The 27,716-nt window shown below is 48.1% G+C and overlaps 15 protein-coding genes across 15 annotated transcripts; 7 read left to right on the forward strand and 8 right to left on the reverse strand.

The window, feature by feature from the left end:
- Positions 1-3,059: 3,059 nt before the first annotated feature.
- On the forward strand, positions 3,060-4,415 carry N7537_002022 (kinesin family protein; the record flags this gene model as incomplete). The annotated part of the gene is made up of 1 exon (XM_056893080.1): positions 3,060-4,415. The coding sequence occupies one exon, from the start codon at positions 3,060-3,062 to the stop codon at positions 4,413-4,415; it is 1,356 nt and encodes a 451-aa protein (XP_056758075.1).
- Positions 4,416-4,781: 366 nt separating this feature from the next.
- nbp35 (Fe-S cluster-binding ATPase) lies at positions 4,782-5,863 on the forward strand (the record flags this gene model as incomplete). The annotated part of the gene is made up of 2 exons (XM_056893081.1): positions 4,782-4,866; positions 4,917-5,863. The coding sequence occupies 2 exons, from the start codon at positions 4,782-4,784 to the stop codon at positions 5,861-5,863; spliced, it is 1,032 nt and encodes a 343-aa protein (XP_056758076.1).
- Positions 5,864-6,047: 184 nt separating this feature from the next.
- Positions 6,048-7,478, reverse strand: N7537_002024 (endonuclease/exonuclease/phosphatase family protein; the record flags this gene model as incomplete). The annotated part of the gene is made up of 3 exons (XM_056893082.1): positions 6,048-6,909; positions 6,965-7,221; positions 7,272-7,478. The coding sequence occupies 3 exons, from the start codon at positions 7,476-7,478 to the stop codon at positions 6,048-6,050; spliced, it is 1,326 nt and encodes a 441-aa protein (XP_056758077.1).
- A 1,617-nt stretch (positions 7,479-9,095) lies between these two features.
- N7537_002025 (uncharacterized protein) lies at positions 9,096-10,045 on the forward strand (the record flags this gene model as incomplete). The annotated part of the gene is made up of 2 exons (XM_056893083.1): positions 9,096-9,239; positions 9,269-10,045. The coding sequence occupies 2 exons, from the start codon at positions 9,096-9,098 to the stop codon at positions 10,043-10,045; spliced, it is 921 nt and encodes a 306-aa protein (XP_056758078.1).
- An 839-nt stretch (positions 10,046-10,884) lies between these two features.
- N7537_002026 (uncharacterized protein) lies at positions 10,885-11,331 on the forward strand (the record flags this gene model as incomplete). Its single annotated transcript, XM_056893084.1, has 3 exons — positions 10,885-11,011; positions 11,064-11,176; positions 11,233-11,331. The coding sequence occupies 3 exons, from the start codon at positions 10,885-10,887 to the stop codon at positions 11,329-11,331; spliced, it is 339 nt and encodes a 112-aa protein (XP_056758079.1).
- Positions 11,332-11,746: 415 nt separating this feature from the next.
- N7537_002027 (syntaxin family protein) lies at positions 11,747-12,556 on the reverse strand (the record flags this gene model as incomplete). Its single annotated transcript, XM_056893085.1, has 1 exon — positions 11,747-12,556. One exon carries the CDS (start codon positions 12,554-12,556, stop codon positions 11,747-11,749), a length of 810 nt encoding a protein of 269 aa, XP_056758080.1.
- Positions 12,557-13,053: 497 nt separating this feature from the next.
- Positions 13,054-14,481, forward strand: N7537_002028 (uncharacterized protein; the record flags this gene model as incomplete). The annotated part of the gene is made up of 2 exons (XM_056893086.1): positions 13,054-13,584; positions 13,648-14,481. 2 exons carry the CDS (start codon positions 13,054-13,056, stop codon positions 14,479-14,481), a joined length of 1,365 nt encoding a protein of 454 aa, XP_056758081.1.
- Positions 14,482-15,251: 770 nt separating this feature from the next.
- Positions 15,252-15,517, forward strand: N7537_002029 (uncharacterized protein; the record flags this gene model as incomplete). The annotated part of the gene is made up of 2 exons (XM_056893087.1): positions 15,252-15,418; positions 15,493-15,517. The coding sequence occupies 2 exons, from the start codon at positions 15,252-15,254 to the stop codon at positions 15,515-15,517; spliced, it is 192 nt and encodes a 63-aa protein (XP_056758082.1).
- A 189-nt stretch (positions 15,518-15,706) lies between these two features.
- Positions 15,707-17,228, reverse strand: N7537_002030 (fungal specific transcription factor domain-containing protein; the record flags this gene model as incomplete). The annotated part of the gene is made up of 3 exons (XM_056893088.1): positions 15,707-15,950; positions 16,012-16,739; positions 16,827-17,228. The coding sequence occupies 3 exons, from the start codon at positions 17,226-17,228 to the stop codon at positions 15,707-15,709; spliced, it is 1,374 nt and encodes a 457-aa protein (XP_056758083.1).
- A 1,152-nt stretch (positions 17,229-18,380) lies between these two features.
- On the reverse strand, positions 18,381-18,921 carry N7537_002031 (uncharacterized protein; the record flags this gene model as incomplete). The annotated part of the gene is made up of 2 exons (XM_056893089.1): positions 18,381-18,621; positions 18,713-18,921. The coding sequence occupies 2 exons, from the start codon at positions 18,919-18,921 to the stop codon at positions 18,381-18,383; spliced, it is 450 nt and encodes a 149-aa protein (XP_056758084.1).
- A 16-nt stretch (positions 18,922-18,937) lies between these two features.
- N7537_002032 (uncharacterized protein) lies at positions 18,938-19,285 on the reverse strand (the record flags this gene model as incomplete). Its single annotated transcript, XM_056893090.1, is given in 3 exon segments — positions 18,938-18,996; positions 19,016-19,173; positions 19,236-19,285. The coding sequence occupies 3 exon segments, from the start codon at positions 19,283-19,285 to the stop codon at positions 18,938-18,940; spliced, it is 267 nt and encodes an 88-aa protein (XP_056758085.1).
- Positions 19,286-19,937: 652 nt separating this feature from the next.
- N7537_002033 (uncharacterized protein) lies at positions 19,938-20,504 on the reverse strand (the record flags this gene model as incomplete). Its single annotated transcript, XM_056893091.1, has 1 exon — positions 19,938-20,504. The coding sequence occupies one exon, from the start codon at positions 20,502-20,504 to the stop codon at positions 19,938-19,940; it is 567 nt and encodes a 188-aa protein (XP_056758086.1).
- A 1,141-nt stretch (positions 20,505-21,645) lies between these two features.
- N7537_002034 (Het-C domain-containing protein) lies at positions 21,646-24,148 on the reverse strand (the record flags this gene model as incomplete). The annotated part of the gene is made up of 3 exons (XM_056893092.1): positions 21,646-23,650; positions 23,711-23,869; positions 23,922-24,148. 3 exons carry the CDS (start codon positions 24,146-24,148, stop codon positions 21,646-21,648), a joined length of 2,391 nt encoding a protein of 796 aa, XP_056758087.1.
- Positions 24,149-24,667: 519 nt separating this feature from the next.
- On the forward strand, positions 24,668-25,615 carry N7537_002035 (phytanoyl-CoA dioxygenase family protein; the record flags this gene model as incomplete). The annotated part of the gene is made up of 1 exon (XM_056893093.1): positions 24,668-25,615. One exon carries the CDS (start codon positions 24,668-24,670, stop codon positions 25,613-25,615), a length of 948 nt encoding a protein of 315 aa, XP_056758088.1.
- Positions 25,616-25,778: 163 nt separating this feature from the next.
- On the reverse strand, positions 25,779-27,219 carry aglA (putative alpha-galactosidase; the record flags this gene model as incomplete). The annotated part of the gene is made up of 3 exons (XM_056893094.1): positions 25,779-25,789; positions 25,911-26,686; positions 26,735-27,219. 3 exons carry the CDS (start codon positions 27,217-27,219, stop codon positions 25,779-25,781), a joined length of 1,272 nt encoding a protein of 423 aa, XP_056758089.1.
- Between the last annotated feature and the right edge of the window lie 497 nt (positions 27,220-27,716).

The raw sequence follows: 27,716 nt of genomic DNA on the forward strand, positions 1-27,716 counted from the left end.
GAAGGGAAAAGAAATGGGGGGCTTTGATCAACCAACGCTAAGTGGCTTTAATTCGCTTCGCAGGTTGTTGGGAAAAACCCTCTGATTCAATTTTGAATAGGCTTTTGGACAGTCACGTCTGTCAATCCATTCCTCTGTTGCCCATAAATATACAACACTGGTCGACAGCGGGGTATCGTGCAGTGCGGTAAGTGCGGCCTGTGCAAGTTATTCCAATGGCACATACTGTGTACACATACCGCCTGCACAGATTGATATGCGCTTTCTTTGAGCTCGAGCCTATATAAAATGCATTGTGATTTTGCCCGCATGTTCCACGAATGGGATGATCCACGTCCAGTGGAGTACTTGACATCATCCAATCCAAATCCCTGGTTGATCAGGGCCAGAACTGAAACTCCTCATTACAATAACGACAGGCACCGTTGATGTCAATGCGTTGAAGATTGATAATGGACACTCATAATAGTGCACCGCCTACCTCACTAAGTTAGATTTACCACCTAAATATGTACGTGCGAGAGGTGATCCAATCTAAACTGCAGCCCAGGAACCCCGCTTCCTATCCTAGCAGCATGCTGGCGGCCTTTCGGTCTGTTTCACTGGGCCACGTCCATCCTACTGCAGTGGAGGCGCTAGATCAAGACTCCGGTCCCCTGTTAAGTGCTGACAGGGCCGGGGATTATTTTACCCCTGTGGGGCGATTGGTTAAGTAGTTTCATACCCAAAATGTAGCTTAACCCACCTCGGCCTCAATAGGTGTACAAGTTAGTGACAGGTCTAGTTCTTTGGGGTTTGAACGTATATTGGGCTTTGTGAAACCCATCTAAATTTCATTTACATAAGACTCAAGTAACTCACAACATCATAGGCCTCAGTCCAGCCTATACTGTAGCATGTTTATCGTATCGATGTCTTAACGTATTCGGTAAGCGAGCGGTGCACGCAAGCGAGTGGCCCACCCAACTAATATATTAATTCCAAATGTAAATATGTCAACCAAAACTCCATTAAATTAAATATAGTAAAATCATCTATCTAGCTAGGCATCTATTAATCTTATGTCCTATCTCTCCACAACCACTACAATTTGGCGAGCCCCGCGTACGTGGTTGTAAAGCCGGCGAAGGGCTTCTTCGTGGAGGGGAGGGAGGTACTTCAATTGCTTCCACCGGCTCAGTAATTAGTTGAGAAGCTTCCTATACTAAATGGCCTACTTCTTCCTATATCTGCTTCCGGGACCTAGTACGCTTTTGCTTCTACTTCTCGTTAGCGGCGCGTAATTCCTTATTTTCTTTGACGAGTAAGACAGTACCTACTGTACCTTGTATTGTAAGACGGAAGCCTTTTATAAGCTGGTTTAATATACGATCTAATAGGCTAGGCGGGCTTCGAGATCTTATACGAAGTAAGGCTTTAATTAATAAAGCCTAACGATGTAGTTCCTTCTCCGTAAAGGGGGTTTTTAGAGTAAAATTCCGGCTCGATTTCCTACCCCGGCTAGCTAGGGAGTTGGGGTTCGAAGCCGAATATTAAGCTTTAAGATCACTCCCTCCGGTAAAAAAGGGACCAAACCGGCTAACCCGAAGCTATTTTTTAATAGTCTCCGATTTAAAAGCTTCAATTCGTACGAGAGGGCATGCTTCGGGGAAGTTAAGTTTGTTAATATGATTGATCCCGGTACGTATTTTTATCTTAATTATCCTGCTATATAATCGTTTTAATACCCCAAAATAGCTAATATCTAGAGGTTATAAAAGATAAGATAAATACGCTAGTATATAAATTAGTATCACCTTATTTTGCTCGTAAATTTCGTGAAATTTAGGTATTAAATAACTTCCGTAGCCGTCGAGTATTAAAAGCCGATAGCCTCCCTTCGTACGTAAAGAAGTAGTCGGAATAAAGAGCTTTTTAAGCTAACAAAGACCAATTTTATTAGAGGTCTAGCCGTTAGGACTAACTTCGAAGCGCTAGTCCTCCGGGAGGCCCTTAAACAATGCTTTAATAAAGACTTTGCCTTTAAAACCCATATACGGAGGAAGCGCCTAGCTAAAAGCATTCGTATATTTAATTGTAGTCACCCATTTACGAATTCTAGGTTGTAAAACCGGCCTCCGACCGTAGTATTCACTCGTTATAATAACCTTCGTGGTTATAGTCAATCCCAAATTAAAGGATGGTTTTTTAAATAAGATCAAACCACCCCTTTATGATTTTAGGGTCTTCATATTTCGCACGCTCGTAATTGTATAGTTTCGAGAATCGGGAGGAGAGGAGAGGACGCCTTTTAACGAAATTATATATGTTGTACCTATTTTTCGCCGATCGAAAGGACCGGGGTAGTTCCACGCTTTTAAAGAAGATCCGCCATTCCTCGTAACATAGAGGGCCGGGGGGCTTCTCCACGAGAGTCCATAGAGAGAATCCATTTTTGAAGAGATTCTTCTTCAATTTCCGTCAATTTAGACGAATTTGCGCGAGAATTCGCGCGGTTTTGTGTACTGCTAAGGCGGCGGCAGAGGGTAGTTTCGGGTAGACCTTGCCAACTCCCATGGACCCACTCCCATGAGAAAGTCTTGGCGGTCAAATTCAAAGCCAATATCGGTTATCACTGTCTATTTAGGTAATTTTATTACCTAAATAGGCTTAGCATAGTACTATGGGAGTGATGGGACTAGGATATGGGACCACAATTTTCTTAGTCCTATGGGAGTTGGCAAGGTCTAGTTTCGGGTACGCTAAAACGGCGCGCTACTTCACGAATTGGAGAGATTTCTTGATTCTTAAAAGCCTGGATAGCTAGTGAGACCCTACCCTCTTGCTCTATTGAATTGCTAGAGGATCGGGAGCGAATTGGTGGCATGGTGGGTGGTTGAACTAACAAAGTGCTAATAATGCATGGAGGCGTTTTGGATACGGTGCGCCACTCGCTTACCGAATACGCCGGGGTTGCTGCCTCAGTACATAAGCCAACTGCGCAACCTCGGGACAGCTCTGAAGCCTGTGTTCTACTGTTTATTCTCCTCTAGACACCATACCACTCATTTGTAAGAAATATGAATGTATTTAAAGTATGGATTAGGTGGCGACCTCTCAACCTGAGCGAGGCCGAAACGGGGGAAATCCAGCGGGAATACGGCCAGCATCACAGCAATCAACAGTCATGCATCTCTATTACTTCACCTTTACAAGCTAAAGCACTTTCTGCCCGAGAAAAATCCTGGAAGAGTGGGTTCTCATTTGATGGGATCATAGAATGTGGTGATAACAACCACTTGGTATTCAACCGCGTTGTTGCGCCAATCATCCCACAAGTTCTGGAAGGCAAGTCTTGCAATTTCTTTGCATATGGCCACTCGGGCAGCGGTAAATCACATACCATGATTGGCTACGATTTTGAGCATTCCGATGAGTTTGGGCTTTGTTTAGCTGCTGCGAGTCAATTGAGCGTTGCGCTAGAAGACATCAATGTGGAAGATAGCAACCATCAATTCGGCATTGGGCTGCGTGTGTTTGAATTACGGAAAAATGTGGCTTTCGATCTCCTCAATGATCGGAATGAGTGCTTTGTCCGCGAGGGATCCGATGGTCGGGTCTACATCCGTGGCGAAACAGAAATGCTGGAAAATGGAAAAGTGAGAGTCCGACCAATCGCTACGAAGGCGTGTTGGAACTTCGAAGAGCTACAACGGGAGCTACAAAAAGGCTTGAAGCACCGCAAGACTGCGACATCGACAGTGCACGATCAAAGCTCGCGCACACATGCCGTGATCGAACTGGAAATCATTACCAAGGATCTTCTCAATGCGCGTGATCAGGTGATTGAGCGGCAATCTGAGCTTGTTCCTGTGGGGAAACATGCAACAGATGTTTATATTGAGGAACAATATCGCGCGATTGTCCAGACAGAAGAGGGGAAATTCGTTCCAAATCCTGATTATCAAGTGGATCAAGCACGCGTCGATGCCGCAGAGGCAAAAAAGGCCGAGTTTGAAGCTCGTGTGAAAGAAGCAGAAGAGCATGAGTCTGGAGTGTTTGCAACTACCGCTCGAACACATCAATGTATTGGTGGGAAGCTTGTGTTTGTAGATCTGGCCGGTGCTGAGTTCCTTTCCAGCACGACTGGGTCTGCGCTCAAACAAACCCCCCAAGAGAAGCAAGAAGGGAGGCAGATAAACACTGACCTTCTCGCGTTGAAAGAAGTAATCCGAGCCCGATCAAGCAAGAAATCACGTATCCCATACCGTTCCTCTTCGCTGACTATGGTGCTGCGGGAGCACTTCGAAGCATCAACCGATACTCATTCGGCCATGATATTGACGGTCTCACCGGAGGCCGGTCAGTATACTGCAACTACAAATACACTAAAATATGGAGATCTGGTTGGCTTGGCAAATGGACATAAGAGATAGCTGGGTATGCATCATAACTACATAGTGGTTTGTTAAGAGGTTGGTTCTCTAACCATCCTTTATTTCCTAATTGATTTACCCATTTATTGTACGGTATACCCATTACTCTCCAGTATTTCATAGCTTCAGCTAGTATAGGGATCATATCCAAGGAAATAGTTCTCATACACTTCGGCTGCAAGGGCTCCGACACCGCAGATATGCCTTGCCCCGCCAATCGCAGCGGCTTTTTAGTCATCCCCGCTTATCAAGCATCAACCCGCCACCGGACGTCGAATTTCTGTTTCTTGAGATTGCATAGCATTTATCTTCTTATTTTCCGTCGCTTACTCTCACATACATTGCCACACAAAGAAGAAACTTAAAATGGCGCCCTACGTGGAGGAGTTCTCGGAGGAGTCTCTAGCAGTGTCGTCCAAGGCGCCTCCCAATCTTGTTGCTCCCGAACCAGGTACGCATGCGCAGAATCATTGACACAATTTACACACTAATTCCATGCAGAACACTGTCCAGGCCCTGAATCCGAGCAAGCTGGTCAAGGCGATGCCTGTGCCGGTTGCCCAAACCAACAGATCTGCGCCACCGCACCCAAAGGCCCCGACCCCGACATCCCAATCATCACCGAACGACTCTCCCAAATACGACATAAGATCCTAGTGCTCTCCGGAAAGGGAGGAGTCGGCAAATCTACGTTCTCAACCCTTCTCGCGCACGCCTTCGCCGCCAACCCAGACTCTACCGTCGGTATCATGGACACCGATATCTGCGGGCCGTCGATCCCCAAAATGATGGGCGTGGAGTCGGAGACTATTCACATTAGCAACGCCGGCTGGAGTCCCGTATGGGTTACAGATAACCTGGGCGCGATGAGCGTGCAGTTCATGCTACCCAACCGAGACGATGCGGTGATCTGGCGCGGGCCCAAGAAGAACGGACTGATCAAGCAATTCCTCAAGGATGTGGACTGGGGCGAGCTGGATTACCTGATTGTCGATACACCTCCGGGTACCTCTGACGAGCATCTGTCTGTCAACTCTTTACTGAAGGAGTCTGGTGTTGACGGTGCCGTGGTCGTGACTACCCCGCAGGAGGTCTCATTGCTGGATGTTCGCAAGGAGGTCGACTTCTGCCGCAAGGCCGGCATTAAGGTATTGGGCTTGGTAGAGAATATGTCTGGGTTTGTCTGCCCTAGCTGCACTCACGAGTCGCAAATATTCCGAGCGACAACCGGCGGCGGTCGCCGGCTGGCGAAGAAAATGGGCATTCCTTTCCTAGGTGCTGTCCCTCTGGATCCCCGCGTTGGCATGGCGTGCGACTTTGGCGAAAGCTTTGTGGATAACTTCCCGGATAGCCCCGCATCCAAGGCAATCAAGCGCGTCGTGCGCCTAGTGGGACAAGCGGTTGGGGAAAACCCGGATGATGTTCTGCCAGAGGATATGATTGATTAAAGTGCTTTCTCTTTGGCTTATTTACACAGCGTGGTGCATATCGGTTTTCTACGAAATACCTCGGCGTTTGGGACATACATAGCATGAACCATGACTTGATATGATTGGCCAAAATGGCAAATGAACACATGCATATTCCCCACAAATTCGGATTCATATCTCAAGTGCTCGCTTCTCTCGACCCTCAATAGGCCGCATACACCAAAGCCAATTGATCGACCTCGTCATCGGCTTGTCCCATGAAACCCACAACCGCAAAGCCATCGGGGGCAGTAAACGTCTGACAATTATCAGTTGAGGTACCTGCCTTCAAGGTTTTACCAGTACTGGTGGTAGCCTCGATGTAAAAGTTGCGAGTGTGGCTATCATACTGTCCAGTGCAGAGCTTGGTTTCCGTCCAATATTCCCCAGCGCCCAGGGTAAGGGAGACCTTAGTGCCACCAGTTCCTCCATGGCTAAACGATGTGCCATCCTTCAACTTCAAAGCAACAGAATCCAGCCTGTTATCACCCGAGAAGGTGATCACAGAAGCAACAGGTGATGAAGGGATCTTTGGCAGATCATTAAACCAAGTCCCGTGGGGACCACCGGAGAACTGACTTTGTCGCAGCGATGACGAAAGCGACCAGGTGAAATTCACAAGAATCGGGTTGTGATCGGAGAGAACAGCTCCCAGATACTTGGGGTCAGTGTTTGTGAACTTCCCGCCATCATAGACGAAGCTGTCTGCCTTGAGGGTCACAACATCAGACCCCCGGTACAGCACTTTATCGACCGTCTCGCAGGTCTGGATAGAGGACGGGTTGTCACATAGCAAGGCATCTGCCCCAGCTGTAGGGTAGACGCCATCTTTCTCAAGTTCGACCCAAGAGTCTGCGAGGCCATTCTGCGACTTGAAGACGCGAATTGCCGTGTCCTCGGCGCGCGTGTATCGACTGTTCGTATCGCCCATGACTACGACGGCGTTACCAGTCGACCAGGTGTCGATGTAATCTGCGACTTGCTGCAAGTTGGAGTTTCGGGCAGTTTCGTCATCAGCCTCGGTGCTTGGCGGGAGTCAGTTTTTGGATCGATTACAATTTCACAATAGCTTTTACTCACCCAGCGTCGGCATGGACGTTATAGAAGTCGACATAGACTCCATCGGCCGGGTTCCAGCGCATGAATGTCAGGCCCTTCGGGGTCAAACAGTCTGAGCCGGATGCATCGGAGCATTTGTTCCATTTCACGCGCGTGAAATCTACCCAGTCGTGGGTGGAGATGGTGTTCAGGCCACTTCCGATGGCTGCGCCGCCGGATGTAGCGGTGCGGTAGGCGTGGTTATCTGTTTCATAGATATTGGCATGGTAGTTGAAATCCTAAATCGTGGTCAGATCAATTGATATATTAGGAGTGGATGGAGCGGTACCTCCTGCATATTGATGATATCGTAGCCATACTTCGAGAAGTAGGTGCCGAGCTGCTTGGCATTTTCGGTTTTTGTGCCATTAACATCATTTGATTGGAGAAGTTCTGGGAGACCTGCGACGTTGAAGCTCAGCGCCGTAAATTTACCACTTGTCTCCGCTGCGTTGGCTAATGCCGGCAGAAGAACGCTTAGGAGAATGGTCTTCATCTGGAAAAGAGGTTACTTCGGTTGTTCGAGGTGCGATATATCCTAAACCAATTAATAAAGCGGGCTATAGGCGTGTGTCTCCAAGGTGATCTGTGGAGTATTATATAGGATTTAATAACTTTGTGCCATAAATCCAACCAAACCGTATGAAGAAGTCTACCTAGGTAGTGATCTACCATCTATAATATGGGAGTGGCCGGTCTTACGCCAAGAATAAACGGCACAATATGCGCTACTGCACATGTGAAGCTGATTGACAATGATTGACAATGATTGGCAGTTTCATTTCCTCTTCCCTCTTAGATTTGTTTAGATACAGGGGAAGCCTCGGAGAAATGGCCGTACAGAAATACTAATTACTCACTGGTGTCAAACCTGTTCAGGGGTAGAATGTCTCAAATCCTCACAATCGTATCAGACTTAGCTTAGATAGGAGGTCGACTAATATCCCTAGAGAATTTACAGATGTAGTTGGAGTGGCTTAAAGGGCATTTCCATAACCTCCACCCTGGGCGTTAATATTGGCTCCTCGCTCTAGTAGTAGCTATACAATCCGATCGTGTCCTCTAGTATAAGTAGCTTAGAGCGCATTTCCGTGGCGCAATTTAACATATCCATGAATGAAGGCGTCTGCGATAACAGCGTGAGTAGAAAAGACCATCTTCATTCCCTGGGTGAGTCTGATTTGTTTTGACAAGAGTGACTTCATTTGGAGAACATGCAGAAGATGTGGACCGGAACTGGGCATGGTCAGGTCTGATTACTGCCTGGGGTTCTCCAAACAGCAATTTCTTAAAAGCTACTGAAACTTTCAACCCGACGAAAGTACGCCCATTGACTAACTCATTCCAATATTCATGAAATAGCTCCATGTCCATTTTGTTGCTTGGTCTCAAATATGACGCCAGTTCTTCAATACCGCCTGACTGCTCGCGCATTGTCCACCCGTTACCGAAGTAGAAATATCTGTTCCTCTTCGCCTCTTCTACTTTTTTGTAAAATCTTCCCACCTTGGATCGAAAGACGCTTTACTAGAAATGTCTCATAATACAGCTCACCATTGCTCTCTAGGTTCTGCTTGGGGTATCCCATAATTAGACATCTTTCAAGGCAAAACGTCCGGAACTGGTTGAAATAGGGTATACACCAGGCTAGGACCTCTTGGCTTCTGCATAATGCCATCGGTATTCTAGCAGTCGATTTCTTTGTCTATGCTCTTGTGTTGGTTTACAATGTTCACTTTGTCGACAATCGTCAATATGTAATTGCTATTCTCGTCGCACTCGTTGTGCTCGTTGTTCTCCGTGTCTTTGGATTCAACTTCTTTGTGTACTTCTTAGTGTCTATTTTGAGACCGTGATCGTAGCCCCATTATAATTGTCTGTCTTGTATCGACTCTTTGTGCACTATGTTCCTTTTTTATCCCCTTTATATGTACATAAAGGCGATACTCACAGTCGAGTATGCGCCACCTATTTGACTCTCATCTATATAATCCTCGACCTATCTCGGTATTACACAGAGAAGTACAAGTTCATCATTCATCACTCAATACATCACTCAACATTCGATACTTTATTTTTATATATTCCGATCGAATCCAAAACAGTCACAGATATGTCTGGTTGTTGTCCCTGGAATTGTTTCGGTCTCTGCCGTCGCCGTCGCCCCAGATCCACCAGTTTCGGCCCCCCTGGCGGCGATGATCCTATCGAACTACGATACATAGCCCCCCCTCCTCCGCTAGTCGTACCTGTCCCCGTAAACGCTCCTTTTTCCCATCCTCTCAGCCTGCTTCCTCCCCTTCCGTAAACCCCAACGATTATCAGTACGGCGAGCGCGAGATGTGGGGACACTTGCGACAAAGATGGATCGATAATGCAAACGAGCCCAACTGTACAGTACAGCTACCAGAGTTTGAATTTAGAAACTTGACCCATGCTAAACACCGGTCTCAAAGATGGACATCAAATTTCAACCGCTGGATTGAAAGACCCCGCGCTCTCCAAGAGGACCTCGCGGATTGTGGGCTCCCTGTAGGTGAACAAAATTACCACGATGTCAAGATCTCAAAGGAAAGTGTCATTGCGCACCCGCAAAGAGGAAGGGGAACTAACTTTTATCATATCACGACTGCAATGGGAGTTATTGTGCTGAGAAATGCTTACAGACACGATGGGCCTTGGTGGAGTCAAATCGCCCTCGCGCTGTACGATGTTCACTTCGCCCGGAATGTCTTGAGACACATCTACCTCGAAAACGTTGTCAACGACGATACCACCGACTGTATACGAACAATTTGGGCTGAAACTCAACCCCCTAACTCCCAAATGTTTGACATATCTCCAGCAGCCTTAAATCAGGTGACCTGGGATTTCGATACTCCCGGATATAAGGCCATTCTGGGTACAGAGCTTGGGAAAGGAGCGGCTGCTATTGTTTTGTCGACATATCCCAGAGGTACACATCGTATCACTAGAATCGTGGTCTGGAGGTATGGTGTCTTGCAGATACGATTTGATATTGAAAACAAATCTTACATACATGTAGGCAGTGGAGATTTATAGAAAACGCGTGCATCCATTCAAACAGCCTTCCGGTCTATTCGATCACCCTCGCTGTGTATACAAATCGATTCCGTCGCTTGTTTTCTCTTCTGTTGGGTCATATTTGATAAAGTGCTTTGAAATACTAAAATATACATTATTTTCTTTCTTTTTTCAATCAAACTATTTCTCATGTCCATTTTCTGTTTAAAATGCAATGATTCACCGTAAAATTACCCGTAGAATCGGTCAACCGCCTTCCAAGGTTTCCCTAGCAAGCGAAGCCCCTCATATTTCTATATTTTCTATATTTTCTATAGATCACGTCTGTGGCCAGGATGACCTTTTCACTCTCGTCTCGTGATAATATAGTGTATACTAAACTTGGTTTGTCTAGACCTATCGAATTGTACTGATTACATTGAATGTATGCAAGAAAATCAAGTTCCAGATGTCCCGGAAGTCTCCACACTTTTATGCGGGGAGAGCCTATATCGATGACAGAGTCTAAAACAGTCCACACCATGTTAGTATAGATTGAAACTGCGAAGCTCGAAGATGTCAAGGATAGAATAGTCTTGAGCTTATCGCTCTAAACTGTACTATATCTACTTATATGTATAGGCACATAGTTACATGTAACTGTATGTTTGTCAAAGATAATGGACCCACTCCGATGATGTCATGAAGCATCAGGAGCTGGCAGGGCAGAACCAAATGGAAAACGAGTGCGCTCTCTTAAATACCCCCGATGTCCGGAAGAGCCTCCCAATTACTTGATTTCAAATCCTTCTCTTCCATACATTGTCTGCCAAAGTACCATATCGAAACTCACCTCAACCTACATCATAACCATCACTATGTCATTCCTCACATCCATCCGTGCCTCCTCCCGCCAAGCTATCCGAACCAACTTTGCCATGCCAGCTGTGCCAGCTTCCACATTCCATTCCTCAGCTATCCGAAACTTGAACGAGGATGATCGGGGTCAGTACATCATCAACCTTCTCACCAAGCCATACTGACTAACCATAAGCAGGTCGTGAGAACCTCTCCTACCACTATGAATCTCATAAGCAAGAAGGCATCAAGAGCACCAAGGAGGGCAAGGGAGAGTGGAAGTCGGAGCTGGCTAGTAACAGCGAGGCGGACGTAAGCATAGACCCCTGGGATTCATCTTCCATCGGAACTAATATGTTTTGATTTAGGTCAAAGCGGATCGCGGCGAGTTAGACGGTGATGCCTCTTTCCAGGAGATGCAGGAAAAGACAAAACGTCTTGCGAACCAGAAGGCTAATAAGAAATAAGTGAAAGCTGTCGACCTTATATAAGTTTTTGATCACGATCTGGGTTTATTCCTATGTATTTTATTGAGGCAGTCTGCGGGTAAGGCTATTAGGGAGTCTTTTATAGTAATTTATTCAAGTTTATCGCATTAAGTCAATGACAATTGATACTACACACTTTGTCTGAGCATATAATCGAACATGAAAAGGTTATGATCAAGGGTAGGCTTGTAGATGTAGTATGATCAAGAATCCAATCAGGAGTCTAGGAGCGACTTAATCGCCTCAACGCCTCGAGCCACTGTTTAAAAACATCAGGAGAATCAATCGTCCCGTACTGCGTAAAGTTGTAAACGCCCGCTTGCCAAAAAAAAAAAAAAAGGAAAAGGTAATAGCGATCAAACAACAGCCTCCAATCATCCACCTGTCGGGGGTATCATTTCAGGATCACGATCAAGATCACCAGAATAATGATCAATCCAATGATAGTCATCATGCTCCAGTTCTCGCCCGCCTTTCGGCGGATCCTATCTATCCGCCGTCTCGCACCGTCTAGTCGGGTCTGATGACGCTCGACGTCCCCATCCATTCCATCCAGAAGTTGAACGTGGCCGTCCAGCTCATCCCCAATCTGAATACTCAGCTGGTGTTGTCTGCCAATAGATTCACCCAGCCGATCCAGCTGGTCATCCTGGTCGCGCATAGTTTGGGCGTGGTGGTCATAGATCTGCTGGTTGTCCATGTTTGACTGATCCGGTCGCGGCGATGGTTCATCACGGTATGGGCGGAAGAGGTTGCTGCGATTGCGCTCGTCTTCCTCGTCGATTTCGTCTTGCACGGCTGCCGCTGCGGCGGAGCTGTCCATAAAGCGGACGGATTTGGAAGGTGGATGTTGTGGAATTGGCTGCTTGAGATCGGGGGTGGCGGATTTCGACGCCTGCGTCGTGTTATTGGCCGATGGCTCGCCATCTGCGCCATAGAACTGGGTCGACAGATCTTTGTATTGGGCTTGGAGGGGAGTGAGTTGGTCTTTCAGGGCGGCGGCGCCTGCGCTGTCGTGCGAGTTGGCTAGCCGGGTTTGTTCGGCTTCCAGGTCCTCTATGCTCTCTCGGAGGGACTCGAGGGACCAAGAGATCTCTCCATCTTGGGAATTGGGCTCGAGATCGAGTGAGATTGCTCTTTCGCGCTCCAAAAGCGATAATTTGATGTGATCGGCGAGTAGGAATAGCTGGGAAGGGTTCGTCATGATGAGATGTGTGAGATCAAGATGGCAGGCTGTTGAGATGTATAAATCAGAGGCGTTTGGACGGTCAGTACGGAGAGAGACCTCCGATCAGCCAGGCAAGATAAAGTCAGACTGTTTGGGGTGTTTACGAGGTTGAGGGTGGAGATGGTAGGACGAGAATCATAAGCGTAGGCAACAAGTGCGGATCAACCGCTTTCCGCCTTTTGCCTCCCCTTGACCCCCCGCAGTCGTCCCGCCTTCTCTTCAGCTCGGAAACATTAACATGCCTACGTCTCGCAGGTATTTGCTTCCGATCGCTCAACTGATTGTTTTCTGAGTGTTATCCTCATGGATCTGGACTATTCGGTCCACCTCGGTATCTAGCGCAAAGAGCTGCATGAACCTGCGCACTGATTCCGCATTTTATTCCAAGAAGGCAATAACATAGGGAATAAAAGCCCGTTGGTACCTTGCATATTTTTTTGGTCGCCTTGTGATAGGCTCGAAGTCCGCGCAACATGAATCTACAAGACTTTCTAGCTATGGAGGAAAGCCGCGGCCGCGACGAGCTAATCGACCTCCGCAGCCTTGATCTTGTCTCCGAGTACGACTCGCACCTGATGTGTCCGATCTGCCACTGTCCCTTCGTTGAACCCGTTCGTCTACAATGTGACCATGTCTTCTGTGGGAGTTGCCTCAGTTCGGCCATCACCAGCTTCCGCTCGGCCGACTCGGACGAGTTTCCGTGTCCCTCTTGCCGAAATCCGACCCAGAAAGTGTCGGCTAGTGTGCCCCGCCTGTTGATCAACATGTGCGACGAGATCCGAGTGAGGTGTCCGTTGATAACGGAGGGCTGTCAAGAGATTATACCCCGGGGCCATGTCCAGTCGCATGTCGAGAAGTACTGCGGGTATCGGCTATTGCCGTGCCCGGATGAATCATGCGATCAGATGACGCGAAGCAAGGACGTTGGGATGGATCAAAAGTGTATTCATAGAGTGCGGAGGTGCTATTATTGCGAAGAAGATATTCTAGAGCATGAATACGAGGTTCGTTGCCCTTTTGAACTCATTAGGAATTCTATAAACGCTGACCGGAAACGCCTGTGGTAGGAGCATGAGAAAGAACTTTGTCCGGTTCTTGAAGTCACATGTGTCGACTGCAAAACGGTTGTTACCAGAGGAGCACTGAGAGGGCATGTTGAATCATGTCCGGAGGTTGCAGTTCCCTGTACAGCGTCCAAGTACGCATGTCCGGTCAAGATCCGACGGGCAGACATTGCAGTACATGAACAAAACTGCCCGATATTTGCAATGAGTCCGTACTTTGAGATGCAGAACACCCGGCTCAATTCCCTTGAATCAAGTATGCGACATCTGCAGCAACGCAATGAGATATTCGAGGATGGGCTGGCAAACATTCGGTCCACTCTTATCGAATCCACACGCTTGGGTGCAAACAGTCATAGCGGTGGCCAATCTACCCAATCTGACCGAGAACAGCAATCCTCCGCTCGCGTCGACGTCCACACAGATGATCCTGCGGACATTGCTGCGAGTGTATTTTCTTCCAATGCCACGACCTATCTACTCTCACTGCATGAATCTCTTCGGGAAGAAGTCAGCCAACTCTCATATGCTATCACAGACCTAGACGCTCGCGCCAGCATGGCTATCATGAATGAATGCCTGCGCATCAAGGAAGACATGGCCCACACGAATGCGGCAGTCAACAGTGTCCGCATGCAGGTCCAATGGCTCATGAACCCTCGCCTTCACCAGGGGACGCAGAGAGGAGCTGTCCGCACCAACACTGCAAACAACGAAGGAGCGCAGACACAGATGGCATCACCAGCGGCTGGGCCGAGCCATGCTGCTGGTCAGTCCCTGGGGCCTCTTCGGCCTAGGCGTCCCAGTGACAGTGGACGCGAGGGGACGAAGCTTTGAAATTGTGTTTAGGTATAATTCGGGGCACTGCATTTTCCTGTCTGATGCGACGGATTTTCGGCTTTCATGTGTATCTTATAGCTTATGGTATGACTGATGATTTGAGTTATCTTGGTGTAGGCCGTGTTGTATATAGTTGACAAAGAGAAACGGTTCTAGTTGCACCAATAGACGATATACTTTTTTTTCCAACATGTGAGATTCAAAAAAACAGCCCGTCAGATCCAAAGATATATATCTCTTTCTCACCAGACAGATACCAGCAGTAAAACTCCCAAAAAAGAAATGTGCTAAGGCGACTTGGCACCGATGAACCATGACAGACACCTTATCTACACTTTATTCATCAACGGACATAGCAACGCTTTAAAAAAGGCTTAATTTATGATGTATCTAAACTATTATCCTTTCATTACTTAACAAGTCCAAAAAGAAAAAGGAAAAAAGAAATCTCAGGTTTGGTTTTTAGGAATAGCCGAACGCGGGGGTCGAACCCGCAGCCTTAAGATTAAGAGTCTTACGCTCTACCGATTGAGCTAGCCCGGCCGGGCTGTTGAAGAGAGGAGCGAATTAATGCACCATAAAGCAAAACATTTGATGTCTTATATCCCTTTGGCGTTAAGGTAAGTTGTGGTTCCAAGCATCTGCCGATGGTTATCGTAAGAAGGTGAAGTCGAAATATTTTCCGTCTTCTGCCTTCTCAACCTCCGGTATTGAGCTATGCTAGGAAGTTGCCTGTTCAGGGGCAAGAGTTGCAATTGTAGATGATGATGAAGAAGAAGAAGAAGAAGAAGAAGAAGAAGAAGCAAGGAGAAAAGAGAAAGGTGAAGAGAGGGGAAAGGAGAATGGGAATATGCAAGGAGAAGAGGGGAAAGCAGATGTATACTGTAACGATGGGGATTGGTGGAAAATCCGATCGGATAAGGGAACATCTGAGGTATACAGCTACAAATTTCTGTGAGTCAATACAAACACTTCATACCCATCTATAAATATGTTATAATACCACAGGATATGCAACTTCAATGCAGATTAATTAAATTGGCTAAATACCTAGCGGAAGTCAATGTGTCAATGCCTAGGGGTGAGGTCTATATGCTCTTACATAAGATGATTCCTACGCCAATCCAAAGACAAAGCCCGACTCACAGAGTGTACTAGGATTGTTATATATACAAAAGTGCCACCTTTAGAGAAAAATGACCCAGAATATCGAGCAAACCTATCATGTGCCCTCAACCCGAGGCCGCGAATGCCGTGCCAGGGACACTAACCTCTCAACAAAAGCCTGGGCCAAATAAAGCGGCGGGTAAGTCTCCCCGTCACCCGTCGATTTGTCGAGCTGAACCAAGAGCTCCGCGATATCCTCCAAGGTCTTGAGATCTCTTGTGAAAGTAGATGAAGCTGGAACCGTGATGAGATACCAGAAGACCGAAAAAACGGCCGTGAGGAGAAACTGCGCATGAAGCCTAGAATACGAAAGAAACTCAATTAGTATAGACACGTAGGAAAAGATTCAGCGCCTCTTACCAGAATGTATGCCGGTTGACGAATTGGCGGACTCGCCAAATGTAGATCAGCGAACACCTTGCAGCTTCAAAGCACAACTCTGCGCTAGATGGGAGAGGCGACCAGCTTTGCGGAGAAACTATCTTGCAAGAGTTACTCGCCCCGTGGATCTTTCCAAGGCAGTAGTAATATTCCAAATGGATATTCACTCCGCGGATACTGAGATCATGGAACAGATAGTCCGGTGCGCTCTCGGTGGCGAACATTTCCGGCCGGCATTTAGCGGGATACCCCAGCTTCAAGTCGCTCAGTTCTTGGTCTAGTTCACGGATATGCTGAATGCGTCTAGCTTCGGGCAGTGCCTGACTGCCCACTGAATACAGTAACCGGAAGATCTTGGACTTGAGAACAGAAAAGCGGAGGTCCGAGGGGAAAAGAAGCTCCTTGGATGACAAAGGCTTCATGTAAAAGTGACGTTCTGAAGTCTCCTGGGCGTATGTCGTAGGCAGATCTAAATCACAATCGGCGTCGTTTATCAAGGGTGGCTGGGATTTTCGGATGGAGAATTCTTTGTCGATGGCATAACAATGCCAGAACAAAGCTCGGAGATGTTGGCTACGCTGATCTTTCCTGTGTATCTCATTGGGGGTTTGTATTCTGTTTGCCCCGAGATTATAGATGAGCTGCACTGCGATGCCAAGAAGTAGTTCGGCTGCCTGGGGTCTGCCAAGAGGGGCAATATAGAGCATCTATAGCCACATATAAGCTTCTAAGACACGGGATACATAGGATCCACTTTCGGTAGGGGGTGGAGGGTGGACATGCGAAGAACTTACTAATATTGTCACCGCTTCCAAAGTTCTTATATCGGGGGGCTCTAATAACATTTCAGGAAGTAGTGTTAGCGCTGCTTGCAAGTAAGCATCAGGATCAGCGTCGGCGAAAGCTCGCTCATGGCGATGGATATGGGTGATCATTGCCGCAAAAGCAACCAGACAAGCCCGATTTGCGGCACGATTCATGTTCGGGGGCTGATCTAAAACATTTGCGTTGAGTAGAATCTGCATGGCCTCAACATCGACAATTGGAAATATAGAATAGAGACCATTTCTATCAAAATATTCCAAACACCGTTGGACTAAAGCAGATCCTGGCCATTTGATCCCAATCACTTTCTTTGTCGACTTGAGCTGTTGCGAGCTGAAAGATTGGGTAACCTCATGAGCAAATTCATCCATATCGAATGTACAACCTGTTTGCTCTTTAACGAGAGAGTAAAAAGCTGCTCTTTGCGTCGAAAGAGCACTCCCGAGCCCACAATATGAGATGTGCCATTGGAAAGCTGCTAACGCGGTATTGAAATCCCGAGTATCGGGCAAATAAGATAAAGATGTCTGAGACAGGGGCCTCGGAGACGCTGGAGAAGAGCTTCTGCTCGGAGAAGGGATGGCTAGCCTTTTGTGGCTATGTTTTGTGGATTCTTTAAGTCCGAGCAGGGTCGCCTCTAATTCCCGAACCCGAGCTTTGGTGTCGGCAAGCTCTCTGTGTACCCCGTAAGCGCTTGAAGAGGGACTCAATGATATAGTAGTCTTACTGTCGATTTTTCCGATGTTGGGATACAGGTTGGGAGAAAGTACATGGTAGTCCTGCAAGATGACAATTCTCGCAGGCTGGTTGTTTTTTATCACAGCGGATCTGTCGACAAAATCAGATTAGAGGCTGTCACCACAGGTAGTGTGGATATTACCTTTCGGTGTCGACATAGATCGCAAGCGCTCCGCCCTTTTGCGCCTCGTGGGCCAGTAGTCTCGTCCATAAAGTAGTATGGCAATACCCCTTACTCTGTACAGGTGTCGACAAGGCTTATCGGTCATAGCGGCAAATCATCGCTGAATCATCAAGGTTTTTTCATCGGGGGGCCTATTAAGATGATGCGCCGAAGAACCCACCCGTTTCTAACCACTGACGTCGATAGAATTGATGCCTAGCGCCTGGAATTGGGAAGATGAGTCAGCGGACATTTTACCGTTGGAGCTCCGATGGACTTGACCTTCAAGAGATCTCCAACAATTAATGTACGGAATAGAGCTGCGGTATTGAGCTTCCTTGAGATACACCTTTCCATTCGTTCGTTTTGCCGTCTTTAGCTCTTGTAGATGGCCCAAATCCCTCGAGCTGTTACTAGATCTTATATCAGCTACCTATATTAGTATCTCATATAGGAAGAACAATTTGAAGTATATTTAAAAGCTAACAAGGCAAGAGATAGATACCAATTAGACTAAATTAGACCAAAACTAAGGAAGCAAAATAGCATTCCACATATCTATATATTCCGCCTAGCCTCAGCATACTCCCTTCTCCCCTTACATACCGACAACCCCCCCCAATCAAGTAGACGGAGCCACATCGAGACTGAAAATACCATCCCACTTGCACTGTGCCTTGGGATACTCCTGCTTCTCGCATTTCCACAAGTCGCCACTCACAACTGATCGCCCACTTTCAGTGCCGTCTGCGCGGGAGACTCCCAAGTCGATGTTTTCAATATCATAGATTCCATTTGGGAGATGGAGCTGGTATGCCTTGTCGGAGCAGTTGTAGGTCTTGTTTCCAGGCATTCCAATTGACCTGCATAAAGGTCAGTATCATTTATGTCTTTGTTCTAAGCTTATAGGGCAACCTAAACATAGAGAAGGTTGGGAGATAGATTAGAACATACCAGTAAGCAGAGCATTTGGTGTCGGTGTTTGTGTTCGGGTCTTTGAGAGCAAAAGAGAGGAGGCAGGTTGTTGGTGGGCTCGTGCTGTAGATGGCTGCGTTGAGGTTCGTAAGTTGCAGTGGTTCTAGGGCGGGCACTACAGGGCTGGGTGCAGCGAGGATGGAGGTGGCAGTCGCCAGGACGAGAGCAGAAATTGACATAGTCTTCATTTTGCAGGACTAGAATTTATTCCTTTGTTTCTTTGTTTCTTTGTTCCTTTGGAATTATTGCTGTTGGATTCTTCGCTGTTGTTAGAGGGTATACCGATGGTGTTGAGGACCTTCTTATACTCTTCCCTGTACATATACTTAGAAATATAATTGCTGAAACGTTCAACTGAGACATGAATACGAGGAACAGACACGTAAAGCAAGGTCATGACTGAATGCTGACGTAGAGTTACATTGTAGTTATTTGTAACCCTGGAACCGTTTTAGACCAGATTATCGAATGATAAGTTATTGTCGTTGAAACAAAGTCTTACGCCTCAGACGGATACGAGCCACAAAACCAGGCCTTCCGCTCACTCTCCATGTGTGGTAATTGTAGGTACTTTCTCTAAACCTACACGCGATTATTGGATCCTATTTTTGACATCAGGCGACCAGTCTACACAGCCCTGTATTATTTTTGGGCATTACGACAAACCAACCATGGGTATATTCTCTAGATGAAGCTTTGTGGCAATTATTTAGGTAGGCGTGCCTTGGAATCTTTGCGCTTTATACTAGCTTCAACACGAAGTTAGCTTATGTTTTGCGCTACTCGCCCTAACAGCCCTCTGTACCCAAATTTAGTCCGTGCGCTTCTTTATACCTGCAGAGATCTACAATATTCTAAACCGAGGAAACTTCCATATAAACCGTTGAAAAGAGGTTTAATCTCGGTTCTCGCCACCACGGTCGGGGCTACAACTATTCGATACATTGAGAAATTGACAAAAACCAACTGCATTCATTCTTATAAAGGAGATATATAGACAAGGAAAATATTCTAAGTAGGTGTTAAAAGCTACCAATCTCACCTAATAAGAACCGTCAGTGCCTGATGGGCTTCATATAAGGCCTAAACCCCTTTGACAGGGAGGGCAACTGCTACTCGCCATCACTAGGAGGCCTAATAAGGAGAAGTAGGAGAGGTACCGGTAAGCAGGAGTCGGCGTGGCATGGCTCACAGCGGAGCCCTGCTAAGTCCAATGAGAGAATGCCCGACGCGAGAATATACCCATAGGGGGCGGACCGGGGGCTCCGGTGCCTCCGGTCGCATCCTCTTCATCGAGAGTTACAATGAAGACATCAGTCGAGGAACGGTCTGGGCTAGACGCATATTGTAAGAGCTCCAGAAAACCCGCACCGGGGCGAGGGCCAGCAGGTGTGGACTTGATGGTCAGGTAGCGGGGGGCCCTAGACTTATCGATATAGGTGAACACAGCCTGCACCATAGGCGGGGTTGGGATATCTAGCTGGAACTGGTCAGCACCCTGGGTCTGTTGCACAATAGTTTGGGCCTGAACCCACTGGGAGCGGTGCTGGGTGTTAAACTTGCGTGTCCAATCTTGGTCGAGACCGGACTCTGCAAGGTGGGCGCATAGGGTCCAGATAAGGTAATTCGCATTGATCAACTCGTCAACTACAATCAGTGGCCAGGTATCGATGCCTGCTCGGGCGATATGGCAATGTAGGGCAGTGGCCTCCAGTGGTCCGCTGCAGAGTGCTGCACCCTTTGCCCACCTGAAGAACTCTTTAGATGACATGATGATATATGGGCTGCAGGACTCAGGCAATTGAGTGTAGCTGGGTATTTGGTTGAGTGTAGCTGGGTATTTGGTTGAGTGTGGATGCTTGAAGTTGGAGCAGTGTAGAACAGAACAATGTCCGTTAATTCCTGTTCTTGACGGGAAGAATGAAGGGATTATATAGCGCGGGAGCCTAGGTAGGGCTCATCACTGGATCCGAGAAAGTAGGCGTTTATTAGACACGAAGTAAATCAAAGATATTGAAAGAACTCTTTGTATAAATTTGTAGAAAGGAAATGAATGGTGTTGTCACTGCTAAAGAGCCAACTTTGCCCTTTGTTCGACGAGGGCCAAAATACCCAACAAAGCCTTGCGAAAAATGTAAGAATTCTTTCTAGATGACTACCTAACCGGAGAGAAACAGGCACACATATCTAGCGGGCGATATGATGGTCCTAGGAGAATCAATGCCCACAAAACAGCCAATATGAACATTCTGGAAACTTAAAAAGGGAATACTGTGGCTCATAAGCGAGTCTCCTTCCATTTTGGATTATGTATATATGTATGCAGTCACCTATAATGGGATATTCAATAGGAACCAACAGTCCCCCTTGCCCTCATCTCATAATCAATCTCATCTACTAAGTGTGTCACTCACGTCGGAGCCCTTTATAGTATCTATATCAGGCTTTTACTGGGGCGTGGCCATCTGGATCCTGTATTTTTTTTATTGAAACGAGCAAATCCATTATGGAATAGATATCAGACAATGATGAGACAGAATCTCGGGGCAAGAAACAAAGTAAACAGAGCTGTTTGTTGGAGACAAACCTAGTAACCAAACCACCTGGGTAATGACCCGAGCCCTAAGACTAAGAGATACCCCGAAGAATCTAAACAGCCCCATATGAATCTAAAGAAAGGCCAAGTTGACTCAACGTCACGGGTTTCACACGAGTTTTAAGAAAAGGATGTACGACTTCTAAGTTTCCTGAACTTCCTACCTTATCGTCTTTCCAAACTCCACCACATAAATCGACACGAAAAACCCTCCGATTTCATTAGAATACAATCATAACATCTCACTTCCATCTCATGTGCACTTGATCTCCACATATTCAACCTAATCATTTATCTTCGTCGCATCATCCAATCCTCAGAAACCCGGACGACCATGTCCATGCTCGTGACTATGTCCATGTCCAGATCCACCATGCGGCGGGCCATGGTGGGCACCGTGCGGCTGCGGATGGTCAGAGTGGTCATCATGTTGTCTATAGTACGAAGGATTCTGCGAGCCGCCATAATGCTGTTCATGATGCTGGTTATGCTGGTAGCCGTGACTTTGTTGAGGTACGTGTTGAGGCTGGTGGTAGCCTCCATGCTGCTGTGGAGGAGGGTGCGCGGCTTCGTACCTACCCCCTGCATCGTGACTCTGGTATGAGCTGTGCTGCTGAGATCCATGGTCGTTTGCATCGCGTGACAAACCGCCAGGGATGAAGTTGGAGATTTTGCTTTCGAGTTTGCTCAGGTTAGACAAGCCGGGGATGCTGGAGAGCTTGTCCCAGGGCATGCCGGATGAGCTGCTGTTTGAGTGTTGTTGGTGGTTTTGGTGCTGATTTTGTTGCGAGAGGAACGAGGACAATCCACCAGATGAATGCCCGCCATTGTTACTGTGTCCGTGGCTTTGGCTTTGGTTGTGACTTTGCTTTTGGCTGTGCGAGGCACCACCCAATGCGGCGAATCCACCATGACCACCGCTGTGAGTGTGGCTCACCCCGCCAGTGTTACGACCGGATCTCACGCCCTCCGAGCTCAGGATGGAGTCAAGGGAAGCACCGCGGTCTGAGCGGGCGTGGGCCCATTTCTCAACGGCCTCGAACATTGCACGATGAGCATCATTGCGCATGTTGCGCAATGCTGGGTGGTGGAAGACTTGCATGCAGTCATTGAGGACCTCGTCCTCGGGAACATCGATGTGTTGCCAGGCGTACAGAACGCGAGGCGCGATATACTCTACAATTGCAGAGGCGACCCGTCCGGCAGGCTCATTCAGAATGTTGGCAAAGTGGTCCTTGGAGAGCAACGAGTGGGTGGGGTCTGTGCAGTGAGGATCGGTCCACGGTTCGTACTGGTGCTTGCCAGAGGCATCAATAACACCCGCTGATCCAGTTTGCATGGACTTGGAAGCAGCTTTGATCAGAGGTCGAATGAAAGGCGCCAGGAGCGACATGATAACAACGGTCAAAGTCTCAGAGATCTTCTCGACGAGTGACTCCAAGCCTGGGATCTTTTCAATGATCGAGTTCAAGCTTCGCATCACCTTATCTCTGAAGGCCAGGATGGGATAAATCTTGGCTACTGTCTCCTGAGGGTTGAAATCAGGCATGCCATCGAGTCCAGAACCAGGCTTCGAACCACCGCCTGAAGACTGAGTTGGCCCGGCACGGGATCGCTCGTGGCTATTGGAAGAAGACTGCGCATAGTCGGTCGCAGCACTACGGCTCCGGTTGGCCCTTTCTTGTGCGTCTGATGACCTCTTGAGACTCTCAGCCTCATTGACAAGCTCCTTGGTACCGGGGATCTTGCCCAAGAGCCCAGTCAAGGCATTTAGGGAGTTGTTTGACTGCGCATTCGCTTCGGCATCACCGAGCGCAATATCCATCTCGTTGACCTCGGATTGAGTGAAATGATCATTTGCCTCTCCCATCACGGAATGGAAGAAATCGACCATACCAAAGGTTCCCGTCACAAGCGGGAAAACGCGATGCCCATGAAGGTTGATCTGGGTCGCAGTGCCCGTGTGCGGGAATACGTTCTTGAAGCCCATCTCGCGCAACACTAACTCAACATAGTTGGTGTGTGCGGCGAAATCCTCCAGTGTGTGTAGTCCCTGGCCTAGACACCGGAGTGCTTCACACAAGTCCTCCTCGTTGCCCTTCTTTTGTCCGCCATTGGTGTAGGTCCGCCCATAGTGAATGCTGCGGCTAAGACTGAACTTGATAAAGGCAGTGCTGGTGGCCCAGTCGCCTCGCTCATTCGCGATATAGTTCTTCATACCGGTGTTCGGGTCGATTTCGAGCTCGATAGCACGAACGGGTGGGCGCAACCGCTTGTCATATTGGCGTGCATCTTCATTGTCGGCATAGTCCTTGGGGTTACTGCGAGAAAGAAAACAATCAGCACAACTTCTCAAGGATAGAGAATTGAGCTGGACTTACTCGATATGTTCCTCTGGACGGTAAACACCCAATCGATCCGAAGTCACCTCGAATTCAGCCGTGGCATAGCCGAAGCTCAGGAACGAAAGGACCCACACCAAAACACGGATCGTATCGGCCTGCAAATTTTTAAGAGTTCCAACATCCATTGCCTGCGAGCTACAGAAGCTGTCAGAATACAAGTCGATCTTTCGATTCTTTGATAACTCACTAATCACGCAACCAGTTACCAAAATAGACGCGCTTGATCATGGTGGAGGTCCATTTGTGACCGGAGATGAAAGCCAGCGTCTTGAGGACATCTTCGATATCACCGTGGCGCCAGTTCTTCCCTTCGACAGCGGAGATAGAGGCGATATTTCCAGCTCCAAAGGCGTGTACCTGCGGGAGTATCAGGAGCAGTACTAGCAGGGCGGAGCCCGCATGGAGGAGGGGCATGGCGGGGTTGAGATTTGCGCCGTGGTATTTTTCTCGAAATGCAAGGGGATAATATGGAATATCCCAAAAAAACAGAAGCTAAAGAAGTAAATAAAAAGGGTTCCAAGTGGAAAAAAGACCAAGTGAGATCTCAAACTGTGGCAGAGGACTCAGCCCTCTGGCTCTTGGCTGATCTTGGCATTCGGTGATCCCTATGACGTTCCTGTTTTGAAACAAAGAGATTGCAACTTGTTATGTTTGGGATTATTTATTTAGAATCAGACAGTACAATCTATGGAGATAAAATATACACATATATACATTGTATAATGTATGTAAATAACAGTACCAAGCAAAGGTCACATCTGGAGATCCACGGTAACATCCAAGTTCCAGAGTAAATGCGACATTGCGTCGTATTGTTTTTAGGCTATTCCAACCCCGCAGATATAAATTTCAACTTTAGATCTTCAGATATCTCCCCGATCTCCAGGTACTCGAGATCGAATTGTCTTACTCTTTCACCTTTTCTCTACTAGAATGTCTACCCCAAACCTAGACGCCCTCAAACGCGATGGCTTCGTAGTAGTCCGCAACCTCCTAACCCCAACCGAGGTATCGCACTACCGCGAGATTGCCACGAAAGCAACAACCCTAACTCGCAACGGAAGCTGGCCACACTTCCGCACCGTCCCCAAACAATTTCCACCATGGCCGACCACAGCACCGCCCGCCTCGGAGGGCGGAATCTGGGGAGTGCAGCACCTAATGCATCCCGAAATGCCAGGACGGGAGAGTTTCGCACGATGCTACTTCTCTCCCACTATTCTCGCCGTAGCGGAGGAGCTAATGGGCGTTGACAACGGCGCCAGCAGCGAGACTGAGCCGCTCGTCATGGAACTGTTCAATCTGCTCGTGGCGCCGGAAACTAAGGACTTCGAGCTCCGCTGGCACCGCGACGATATCTCCGAGCACGCAACTGCCGAGGAAGAGCTAGCCCAGCTTGCAGCTAAGGCACCTGGCGGACGTCAGTCGCATTGCCAGTATAACTTGGCGCTGTGTCCTGATGCATCACTAATTGTTGTGCCGGGGACGCATGCGCGTGCACGCACGCAGGTCGAGCGTGAGGCCGATCCTTATGCGGCTGAGTTACCGGGCCAGTTAGTTGTTCAATTACAGCCTGGAGATGCGGTGTTTTATAATAGTAATATTTTGCATCGAGGAGTTTATCAGGGGAAGAGTGAGGGTGGGGTTGAGACGAGGTTGACTTTGCATGGGAGTCTTGGGTTGAAGGCTTCTGGAGATGGGGGTGATGATGTTGAGGAGAAGAAGAAGGTCAGGGCTACAGCGGTGTTGCAGCATGGGGTTGGGGCCTGGGTTCATCGTGAAGATGCTGCTTTTGGCCTTGGGGAGAGGGCTGAAAGGATGAGGGCTAATCTTGTTGAGATGGGGACTGGGGAGGGTGTTGGGTTTTCTTTGCAAGGGTAGACTTTTCAGAATTTCTTGGGAAAAGTGTGAAGATTGTTGTTGGTTGTATGGATCTACCGCTGGGTCTGATCATCTTGTGTATAAGGCAGAACCTTGGAATGTACAAATGATGAAGCTTTACACCTGCGGACGTAGCCCTTCCATTCCTACTGGATCAAATTCTCTAGATGAAGGCTAGGGTGTCTGTTAATCTTCCGGTTTATTGTATAGGATTCCTCGTGTGGTTGATAAGCCTGAAATTTCATTGCCCTTTTAGGTCTTTGATGCTGCTCTGATTGGGCAGGGTCACACCTACCCAGGTGCATCATATACAAAAGGTAGACCCACATCAAGTCACGTGGTTCGGACATAAGTTTTACGCTAATCCGTATCAAGGTTAGTTTAAGCCTCCCATTGGCCAGATGGACTCCACTCGGCAATCCAAAGATCTGCCCAACACTATCAATCACACACTCCTCGATACTGGCTTGATTCTTGCTCTGAGTCAAGCAACTCCCAGACGAATTGCGCAAATGTCCCGAAATGTAATTATCCCAGGTAATACCAATACCACTCTGGCACTTAGCAAGCGAGACTCCATCCCCAGCAGCAAGACAAACCGACGCGTCCGACAGAGGGCTCAAAGTTAGCTTAGTGGCATCGCCTGTTGCTGCCACATGCCAGACCACGCCGAACCTTCGCTGGATGCCAAAATATATAAACCAGGCCTGGGAATCTGAGGCACTACATTTTTCAAAGATCACAGAATCAGTAGAAGCAGTCATACAAAGACCAGACGGGGTATTTAAAACCATCCCGGTAGGGGTGGTCTTAGTACAGCTTATCGGCAGCGCAATACGGTAAACCTTGGCAACATGAGAATCGAGCTGGATCTCGATAGCAGAGTCAATAGTTGAGACCTGGTCTGTGACGGGATCGTGTGCATCATACTTGCGGCCAGAGTGAGACGACAGGCCGAGGCGCGCGAGAGAGACGGTCGTTGTGGCCGCATCGGCTCCACGGTTCAACGTGGTAAGTATTCTGTCTCCGTTTTCCAGGGAGTGGGACAGGACGTCAAAGGTGCCATCGCGACTACCGAGAGCAGATTGCTGCCCCAAACGGGTCCTGGTTCACGCCGACGAGAGCCTTGTTGCTAAGGAATGCAATTTCCTCGTCCGAGAGGGAGGGGGTGCAAGCGCTGAGATTAGCGCAAAGCGTGATTTTGAGAGGCTCGGGTGGTCTGGGATCAGAAAGTCCGGGTCGTTATGGTAGCCCGGTTGCTGGTAGCGCACTAGACGCGCGTGGAAGTCGTAGTTATACATAATGCTATCCCAGGCACTACCATTGCTGGAATAGACAATCACATCCGCCAAGTGACGCGCCAACCCGCCAGATTCTGGGACCCAGTTCATAATGACCGCCCAGTTTGGCACCTCGTCTTCGAAATATGCAGGCGCGGAATTAGAGAAAATAAGCGGATTTGACATTGCGCTTAACACATCGTTCCACTGCATGTAGCGGACACGGTACTCGCGGAGTGAGTTGCCGTCCTCAGCCCAGACATTGCATCCGTCTAGCTTGAGGTAGTCGATGCCCCAGCTAGCGAGTAGTTCGGCATCCTGCATCTTGTGCCTGTATGAGCCTGTGTAGCCACCGCAGGTCTAGTTGCCGGAATCTTGGTAAATGCCGAGGTGGAAGCCATTGCTTTTCGTGTAGTTGGCGAGCCAGGGATACCGTGGGGGAACTTGTCGGTGTCCCACTCCAGGGAGCCGTCCTCCGCACGGTCGTGGAGCATCCAGCAGTCATCCAGCCTAAGGCGGTCATAACCTACATCGAGGCCGCGTTTTAGCATTGTCTGCACTGTTTCGGCGAAGAGCGTCTCGTTCAGATCGCACCCGAAGCGCGCCCAGTTATTGAACCCCATAGGAGGTGCTGAGGATAAGCTTGGGTTCTCAGTGGAGGCCGGCCATGCTCCGGGTTGCCCAGCTAGCCGAGAATGACTTTATTAGTCTCTATGCAACAGGGGATTATAGACAAGACGAGAGAAGATGTAATATGCTTTAATGGCGCATGCTTTTAACCAGCATCTCGGGCCGATTTATGTTATCCAGAACTCTTTCGC

This window comes from Penicillium hordei (genome assembly GCF_028827395.1).
Source record: "Penicillium hordei strain IBT 12815 chromosome Unknown utg000001l_segment0_segment0, whole genome shotgun sequence".
NCBI lineage: Eukaryota > Fungi > Ascomycota > Eurotiomycetes > Eurotiales > Aspergillaceae > Penicillium > Penicillium hordei.